The sequence below is a fragment of the Amblyomma maculatum genome, chromosome 8 (assembly GCF_055883805.1).
Source record: "Amblyomma maculatum isolate TAMU_Amacu chromosome 8, ASM5588380v1, whole genome shotgun sequence".
NCBI classification, from domain to species: Eukaryota; Metazoa; Arthropoda; class Arachnida; order Ixodida; family Ixodidae; genus Amblyomma; species Amblyomma maculatum.
The window spans coordinates 52,388,869-52,399,111 of NC_139351.1; the positions used below are offsets into that span (position 1 = coordinate 52,388,869).

The 10,243-nt window shown below is 45.6% G+C and overlaps 1 protein-coding gene across 2 annotated transcripts in view; it reads left to right on the top strand.

Annotated features, from left to right (window-relative positions):
• The window catches only part of LOC146181161 (uncharacterized), a 114,980-nt gene extending 111,554 nt beyond the window's left edge, over positions 1–3,426 (top strand). Inside the window, exon 4 of one of the 2 annotated variants that reach the window (XM_084576283.1) lies at positions 2,966–3,426. Coding sequence is in view for 1 of the 2 variants with exons in the window: in XM_084576281.1 (XP_084432407.1) it covers positions 2,966–3,249 (284 nt within the window). In the remaining variant the exon portion in view is untranslated. The remainder of the gene's footprint in view (positions 1–2,965) is intronic. The other variant, XM_084576281.1, reaches the window with a different exon arrangement.
• The last annotated feature ends 6,817 nt before the right edge of the window (positions 3,427–10,243 follow it).

The following is a 10,243-nucleotide window of genomic DNA, read 5'->3' on the forward strand; positions in this document are numbered from 1 at the left end:
GCCGCCCATGGCGTCATTCGTAGGGTATGTCTCTCTGGAATGTTACATCCCATATACTAGCCCTACCTGATCAACGCGTTCATTGCGAACCGTACCAATACCGACTAGTCAGCCATCCTTCCCTCCCACTGTTAGTTCTGGCCACTCACAAACCAACTTCCTTATGAAAGAATTAGAGGGCAGTGGTTGATGCTTTGTCACTGTTATGCTCATGGTCTCCTGTGTGTATGTTAGCTGCCACCAGATTATCAGGGCAGCATTCATCACACAACTTTTTTTATTCGTGTTCCCCGTCATCTTATTGGCCTTGACTAGTTTATTGACAATCTTGGAACCGAATAAAATTGCTTACAGATTTAGAAAATCTGCAGAATAGGCTAGATTGTAAACAAAAAACATGGGGTGAGACACTTGGTGAGATCCAATGCCTAAATGCATGAAGCTAAAAGTATATTTACCAAAATGCAAGGTCCACCACAGGTTAGACCAATGTTGTTTGGCTTACCTGACTCTGAGGCCACTTTCACGGGTGAAAGGGGGGGGGGGGAGTAAGTTCTCGTCACACCTTTCGAAATGGCATTTTTTGACAGAGTGCCTGAGAGGCGCCTCTACGCGCGCGAATATGAAGCTGGTTTTAATGCTGTTTTAAAGCACACCTCAATTAAGCCTAAATTTCAAAATTGAGCACATCTTCAACAAATTTGCGACTTATGAGTGCACACAAAAAGAGTATGAAGACAGGAAGCTCGATTTTAAACACTGGATATGCAATATATCACCTTCGAGGCTTAAAGTATTTGTCTAACTAAAAGAAACCAAAGACATTAATTGTCCCTAGCAACCTGGAACCTTTTTGTAAGACCAGCAAACTGGAACACATGAGCATTAAAGACCCTCTTCGTCAGAACAGTTAGCCATGTCGGCTTTGGGAACGAAAAATCAAAGCATATCTCTGGTAGTTGGCCGGTGACCAGGCCCTGGTTGGCCAGAGGTTCTCAATGGATTATCGACATCGGAACGCCATCACCAAAAAAGTCGTGTATCCTCTTCCCCTAGCACGAAGCCACATTTTGCCTCTCTGCAACCTCTTTCTTTTCTTGCATCGATTTAAGATCCGGCTGCCGGCACATTCATGTGCACCCTGATTATATAAAAAACGGCATTTGTCACACCAGATGGACTATTTGAATTCCATGTTAGGATTTGCATACTTTGCAACGCGCCTGGAACTTTTGAAAGGCTTATGGACATGGTGCATCGGGGTTTAAAATAGGACATTTGTATTTGCTACCTAGATGATGTAGTTATTTTTGGAAAGACTTTCAGCGAACACAACGAACGCCTAGCTGTTGTCCTTCGTGATTTGGGTCAATCTGGCCTTTTTCGTGATTATATGAAGTGTCGGTTTGGCGAGCGGCAGGCAGGGGTGCTTGAACATTTTGTTGACGAACACGGTGCTGAACCTGATCCCTAGACAACGGAGGCTGTGGAATCGTTTAAGCCACCCCAGATCGTGAAAGAGCTTTGAAGCTTCTTGGGGTTATGTTCTTATTTTCGTCGTTTTGTACACCGCTTTGGTGATATCGCCGCCCTGCTAACATCTGTTATACAAAGGCGCTTCTTTCGAACGGATCTCCGAATGGGAAGCGGACTTTGATCCTCTGAAGCTTTTGTTAACATCGCACCCTATTCTACGCCACTTTAAACCTGTAGTGCCGGCAGAATTCATATGGATGCGAGTGGCGCTGGCATTTGAGCTATTTTGATTCACCGCTGCAATGAGCAAGAACATGTTATTGTATACGCAAACCGTTCCTGAATCAAGCCCGAGCGGAGCTACACTATTACTGAGAAGTAGTACCGAGCAGTGGAATTCGACGTCCAGCGGTTTTGGTCGTAGTTACACTGTCGCCCATTCAGAATTGTAACCGATCATCACTCTATCTGCTGGCTTGTTAACCTTAGTGATCCCAATGGTCGTGTCGCACGGTGAGCCCTTAGGTGGGGATAACAGGGTCAAAGATACCTGTGGTGCAAAGTGTTGAGTCCGCTCAGTCGACGTACCCTCGAGCTAACTCATCTGCTCCCTCGTCGCCCCTCATCCCATCGTGTCCCGAAACCCATATTAACTTTGTTTAGTGTTGTTATATGTCTGGTCGTCGTGTCTAGGATACGATTGGCGAATCTGTCAATTGTGCCTCTTGTATAGTCGCGACACGTGTGTTTGGAATTCGTCACTATAGTGAACTTCTGTCCTGTTTCATTGCCGTGCGCTTTTGACAGAGCGATCGCGGCTTTTTTAGCTTTGGGTTGTTTATTGTTGTGCTGCATACTTAAGCTGCATATTTACCAACCTCTGTTACCATGACGACCGATTTGCATTGGTAAGGGTACTTTGCTCCGTCCGTGTAGACTGCACTGGGATTGTCGATGAATTCCCTGAGTGTTCAGACTCTGGTTTGTCTTCTGTCATGCTGCATTTTGGGGTCCACGTGTCTGGATATCGGTTCTACCCTTATCTTTTTTTCTGTTTTCTTCCTTTATCACTTCCTTGTCTTTTTGAGTGGCCATGGGTATGCCTAATTTCTCCTTCAGGTTTCTTCCCGTTCCCGGTTGGTTGATGCTGTCCAGTTGAGCGTACGTTGTGCTTCTCTTAGCTCGTCAAAGTTTTTTGATACCCCCAAAGCCAATAATATTTCAGTTTGTGTTCACATCGGAAGTCAAAACCCATTATTATGTTAACTGTATCGAAAGGAGTGTCTCTCACTGCGTCGGATTATCCGTGCATTTTTATAATTGTTTTGCAACTATATTTACTCTACACTTATGAACTGTTACCATATCCGCCACCCTACAATTATTAGAATATGGGGCTAAAAATCCACCATCATACAATTACAAATCGGCTCGGAAGCGCGTGCGCGCGATGGCTCGCGCTAATTCCAGTCATCTGCTCTCTACACAGGTTATCACGCTGACGTTTGCTTCGGAAAGCCATCGCCTTGCCTCCGATGTTACTTCACGCCTGCTTATAACGCCGTAGCAAATCGCCACCCATCCTTGCCTGCCTACGGCTCGTGGACAAGCAATGAACCCACCGCCGGTGAGACACATAGAACATACATTCAGAATGTCTGGCCTGACTGGATATCAAGAGTTTCCCCAGTGAAGAAGTACTACTCCATCAAGATTGAACTATATATAACTGATGGTTTTCTGTTTTATGGTGAACCACTTGTCCTGCCCTAGACATGGCAGAAGGAAGTGCTCTCTAAGCTCCACATAGCCCATTGAGGCATCCGCCTCATGCAATAACACAGCTTGCCAGAGCATCTATAGGCCCAGAATAAACCAGAAGGAAAGAAGCCAACAGTCGGCGAGGCCAAGGAAAGCGTTGGGGATGGTACTTTGCTTTTTTTTAAGTTTACTTGGATAATCACAGAAATTAGGAATGTAATCTGTTTAGGGGAAAGATAATTAAACACAAAGTAGAAGAAAAAACAACGTGCCGATGGTGGGAACCGAACCCACGACCTCCGAATAACGCGTCCGGTGCTCTTCCAACTGAGCTACATCGGCCGCTGTCCCCCCTGCTACTTTTTGCGTATTTATGTTGTCTGTATAAGAGCCTTGAGAGTGTTCACCAGCGCCACCCTCAGCCGTAGCGGCGGACGTGGAACGTCCTTTGTACCACCAGCGTCACGTAGAACGTAATCAAGAGCGAGGGCGAAAGCTGTGCTAGAACCCCCTTACGCTACCTATGGCTTCAAGACTGCCAGAACAGAGACCCCCGTAAGCTACAAGCAGATCAATTAAGGGGAAATGAGGGTGCTCGTTATAATACATGAAGGAAAGAAGCCAGCAGTCAGCGAGGCCAAGGAAAGCATTGGGAATTATGTTTTATGTCTTTGTTTTCTTTTACTTGGAATAATCACAGAAATGAGTAATGTAATCTGCTTAGGGGAAAGATAATTAAGCACAAAATAGAAGAAAAAACAACGTGCCGATGGTGGGGGCCGAACCCACGACCTCCGAATATCGCATCCGGTGCTCTTCCAACTGAGCTACATCGGCCGCTGTCCCCCCTTCTACTTTCTCAGGAATTAATGTTGTCTGTACACGAACCTTGAGAGTGTTCACCAGCGCCACCCTCAACCATAGAGGCGGACGTGGGACGTCCTGCACCGGACGCGATATTCGGAGGTCGTGGGTTCGGCCCCCACCATCGGCACATTGTTTTTTCTTCTACTTTGTGCTTAATTATCTTTCCCCTAAGCAGATTACATTACTCATTTCTGTGATTATCTAAGTAAAAATTAAAAACAAAAACAAAAAGACAAAACATAATTCCCAATGCTTTCCTTGGCCTCGCTGACTGGTGGCTTCTTTCCTTCATGTATTATAACGAGCGCCCTCTTTCCCCTTAATTGATCTGCTTGTAGCTTACGGGGGTCTCGGTTCTGGCAGTCTTGAAACCATAGGTAGCGTAAGAGGGTTCTAGCACAGCTTTCGCCCTCGCTCTTGATCACGTTCTACGTGACGCTGGTGGCACAAAGGACGTTCCACGTCCGCCGCTATGGCTGAGGGTGGCGCTGGTGAACACTCTCAAGGTTCTTATACAGACAACATAAATACCCAAAAAGTAGCAGGAGGGACAGCGGCCGATGTAGCTCAGTTGGAAGAGCACGGGACGCGCTATTCAGAGGTCGTAGGTTCGGTTCCCACCATCGGCACGTTGGTTTTCTTCTACTTTGTGTTTAATTATCTTTCCCCTAAACATATTACATTACTAATTTCTGTGATTATCCAAGCAAACTTAAAAAAAAGACAAAGTACCATCCCCAACGCTTTCCTTGGCCTCGCCGCCTCTTGGCTTCTTTCCTTCATGTATTATAATGAGCACCCTCCTTTCCCCTTAATTGATCTGCTTGCAGAATAAACCAGGACATTTATGAAATACTGAATTACGCGTTATGCCAAAGCCGTCAACGAGCTAAGCAGTGAGAGCCACTCCTTGACAGACAATTACCAAATCTCCGATGGGAGAAACAGGCAGCGGACTTCTTCCACCCCAATGGTGCTACTTATTTGTTCTTTGTGGACAATTATTCAGTTTGGGCAGGTGAAGAAAATGTCAGCAATGTCAGCCTTATCGATGATCACAGTGTTTAAGGATATGTACACACGCTTTGGCATAACTTCAGAAGTTGTGAGGGATCAAAGCTCTCAATTCAACTACAACGAGTTTAGAAACTTCATAAAGGAATGGGACATTGTCCGCATGAACAAGTAGGGAGAGCTATCCATGCTATAAAGACAACAGTGACAAAAGCGTTGTACGAAAGTAAGAAACTCGCAGAGGTACTGGTGAACCAGAAGGCAGCTCCGATGAATAGACTCCTGTCACCAGCAAAGATGCTTATGGGAAGAAGGATGAGAACATTAATTCCAGCCCATCCCAGTACTTTGTTACCGCACTGCCCGCACAAGGAGCTCCCGAAAAAACTTCAAACAAGGCAGCAGGCATAGCACAAGCACGCATACCATATTGCTCGAGATCTGTCTCCATTGAGCAAGAACGAGCCAGTGTGGTTTTGGCATGGAAAGAAACGGGAGAAAGCAGTCATAACTCAAGTAGACCCAAAGTCACAATACACAGTTACGCTGCCAGCGGGTAAGCGTACACGCGTAACTGACAAACTATGAGTGCGACGCTGAACAAGGGACCCCCAGGCAACACCTGAGGACTACTATCAAGTTGGGTAGACAAAATAAAATGAGTCGCACCATTCCTCACGCACTAGAGCCCTGCCTGACTGTACATCAGACTCAAGAACTATGCTACAGCAAGAACTCCCGAAGAAGCGCTTAGGAAGGCCAGGAAGAATTTCTTCAAGATTGCTCATGTGACATTTTATATTGTTTTCGTTTCTCAATTTTTGTGTGGTGGCAAGTTATGCAATTGGCTGTTCCCCCTAGAATACTTTTCTTTTCACTTAATAAACGCCACTCCCAACATGAAATAGGCTGGAGTCCTGTCATCCTAGCACCATGATGTCCGCTCTCTGTCGTGTCGTCTGTCGTAATCATAATGTGTAGTCATCCAGATTTATTACAAACCAATATATGATAAGAATACAACAGATAGCTAAGCGGGGAGTTGCTGATACATATTTTTAAATATAACAGCGCGAAGCATGACGAAATGAGCGAACTGCACACCACAAAGTGCTGACACTCAACTGACATTTAATCACCGGAAACACAAACAATATATGCGGATACAACAAACACAAAGAATAGAACGTGTAGCTACATGTTGTCAAGATACGCCACTTGACTATCACGCAGTACCAGCGATGGCTTGGTGACGCGCAATCTCGGTCTTTTCTTCACTGCAACGGCTTCAACAATTTCACTTGTCAGTTGAACGTGGTGCTTGTACAATATGTCGCTATAGTGGAACAGAGGGGAGCATGAGTGACATTTTTGGCAATGGTCGGTTAATTTCGAGAAACGAGCGTATTCCAGTGAGCAGTTAGGTTCACCAAGACCTGTAATAATGCAACGTCCCATTTGGCCAATATTTACCACGCCCTGATAACGTACTCCTAATCATGCTTTATCCCGCACATCTGTTTTTGTTTCGAATCATTCCGGGTCTTATGCGCCATAGAACAGATCGTTCCGAGCTTGTTTGGCAACGAAAAAACATCTTTAACACCTAGCTGTGGATTACTATTTTAGGTTATTAGACAGTCGGTGTAATAAGGCATACCCGCGACCTTCTGCCTTTCACGATCTTTCTGAGAGGTTGGCAAGGTCTTTAGCCTTTTGATTAATTTATTGTATCCAAAGATGATCACCTCATCCGAAGATTCTGACGCTCTGAGCCTCCGTACTTGATGAAGAAAGCTTTTATCTATCGTATCTGAGCAGGATCTTGATAACGCCGATGGCAAGGAAAATACAACAATCCCGCTTTTAACGATTTTCGAATGCTTCGAAACATAAGTAGAAGTTTGTCAGTCTGCTGCAAAAATTTTCAGAACAAATTATCCTTGCATTATACAAACATAAATCTAAAAACTTTATTTGATTGCCAACCGCGACTTCATTTGAGAACTGTATACCACATCCGTTCGCTTTAAACACATACATCACTTCTGCCATACGACTCAAAAAAGCATTTTATCAACCATTACTAGGAAATCGCCCCACCGGGTTGACACAGTGGCTATGGTGCTCGACTACTGTTCCCAAGGACACGGTATTGAATCCCGGCCTCGGCGGCCGTTTTTCGAAGGATGCGAAAAGCAGGGCGCCCGTGTGCTGTGCGACGTCAGTGCACGTTAACGAACCCCAGGTGGTCGGGAGTCCTCCACTACGGCGTGTCTCATAATCTGAGTCGCTTTGGAACGTTAAACCCCACAGCCCAACCTAACTAGGAAATCCTCCACGTATCTTATAATGCATGATGTTGCATATCCTAAGTCATTTTGAATGGCTCATAGTACATAGTCTGAATATATCATAGTAGCTTTTTAATATAATAGCTCCAGACATGCTGAGTGTTATCGAGCAGTGAACAAGAAAGGTGGTGGTGGTGGTTTATGGGGTTTAACGCCCCAATGCAACTCAGACTATGAGCGACGCTGTAGTGGAGCACTCCGAAAATTTCGACCACCTGGGGTTCTTTAACGTGCGCTGACATCGCGCAGCACACGGGCGCCTTGCTCTTCGCCTCCGTCGGAAAGCTGCCGCCGAGGCCGAGATTCGATCCTGCATCCTTGAGAACAGTAGTCGAGCGCCGTAACCACTGCGCCACCCCGGCGGGGGAACGAAAAAAGCTTTTCATTATATCTTACAAGGATAAACAAAGATTACGTTTAGTTAGTGTGTATCTTGCCTAGGGTATACCATGCCGTTTTCAGAGGACTCGTTCATAAAGGCCAGTCCATGCTCTTGCTCAACATATACTTTAGGGAATATAAATGCCATATCTGCTCTCCTACTTTCCAAAACATAACATAACGTATTACATCACGTCTTATTTTCTAGGAAACTACAATGCTATTTAGATATTGCCTTCGAAACCCTGACAAGGAGATATAAGCATTTCATATTGCCTCAAACCGTTCAAATCTGTTGTTTTTTGGCTGCCGCCAGCATGCGGCAGGATAGCTGTGATTGTAGCGCTCGTTTCGATTATGCGCTGTGAGCAACTTTTCGGGCATAGCCAAACCTCTGATACAGATTACAAAGGCTGGCTAGCATTTTAAATGAGAACCACCGCAAGAACAAGCTTTCGAGGAACTTAAGCGCCGACTAGAGTCCCTCTTGTCCTGGAAATTCTAGCGCAACTTTCGAGAGGTATATGTACTGACGCACTCACTGTGAGTCTTAGCGTCGCATTGTTCAGAAAATTTACTGGAAGGAAACCGTTAACGCGCATGCTAGCCCTTTTCCGCCGAAAGCAGGAGTCATTTACTCGAGGACCAAGAAACTGCTCCTCGCGATCGTCTGGCGAAGTTCCGTCCAAACTTGTACAGCCGACAATTAACTGACTCGCAAATTCCAAAGACTCCTCCAGCCGCATTACCACCATGATCATGATCATCAAGCACAACATCGCCAACCCCGCTCCTACTCGTGTATGGCTGACAGCCGACAACAAAGCTCGACGCGATGCTCCCGCACGTGAAAGAGCACGACAACATTGCTGCCTCCGATTCCCTTCAGCGCTCATAAAAGCCAGGTGATTCGCCGGGCTGCTCATCAAAGATCAGCAAATAACCGACGTCAGACAATAGAATTTAGGAGGAAGGGACGCTGAGTACAACCCGGAAGACCAAGTCTCCGTTTGGACACCGACTTGAAGCCGTGGACTGGAAGAAAAACTTTTTCGTAGGGACTTCACCTCGTACAAAATCCTTGAACGCATTGGGACTCTGGCCAAAGAAGTCATTCCCAGCGGCAAGACCACATCGCATTGGACCCGGGTTCCCCCAGAAATCGTGCATTCTGTGCGCCTGAGGCCTTATTACGCGAGCTAAAGGCCAGGTCCCAGTAGTTTTATTTTTGGTATTAATTTACCACTTCGTATTTATTTTAGAAGCATCGAGGAGATGCCTTCTTAAGGAGGGAGTAATGCCACAAACCAATCAAGTATCTAATCATTCTTTTTTCATCAGCCGCCGAGCATGCAGCTTTATTGCTCTATATGTAGCGCATGAATTGAATATGTACTGTACTCACGGATTGAAATAGGACACTCGGAGCGCGTGGCCGTCGCTGCATGCAGCGCCGCCCGTGGATGCTCATGGAACCAAGGTGCTGCATTGTGGTAGAGAGCGAGGGGGAGAACATTAAAAAGCAGAACTGCTCCTTCCGGTCGCCAATAAGCCGGCCTGTTGTTTACCACACTGCCTTGCATGCAGCGACGGCCACGCGCTCCGAGTGTCCTATTTCAATCCGTGAGTACTGTACATTTTTCTTTGTCCATGCTCGTTGCCGTGAGATGCGGCTTTATCATCTCCTTTGTGGCGGATGATGCCTCGAAATGTATCTCGAAGGATTCCATGTACCGCGTGTGTTTCCACAATGTTCCAGGTTATGCTAGTCACCGTTTACAGTTTATCTGGATCCTTCTTCGCCGCCTTTAAATTGAACGCTCGGGAATGGAGCGGACATTCCCTGTTCGACAACCAGCGAGCACATTTGCTGTTATCGTCGCCGCCAAATTTCATACTTCTTTTGCGGGCGCATGTCAGCCCTAATAAAGAGTATCTCAGTGTAAAAGCAGACTCTCCATTTGTTGTCTTCAGCTTGTCACCACCACGTGACAACACCGTAATGGGTGCACTCTGCATCAGCACGCCATCGCTGCAACAGTCGAACAAAAATGAAACACCTCAGATTTTTTGTTATTTTTATTCTTTATGTCGAATGAAATATAATGTATAATCTAGAGTTATTATTGCGTTATATTAAAGAAAGTGCATCTTTTTCATTAAAGCATTTGACAGAATGACTTTACAATTCGTTTATTTTTTCCAGGCCTGTACAATTCGGGCCCCCGTATTTGAGCATAATATTAACCAACCCGCCCAGCTTTCTATCACGCTGCGCATTTCATAATCCCAGGCTAGTTTTTGCTCATCTAGCAGCGCATGAAATCCTGTCCACAAATGCTGCGTCAAAATTTCATGAATATGCAAATTCGTGCAAGAAAATGCACAAT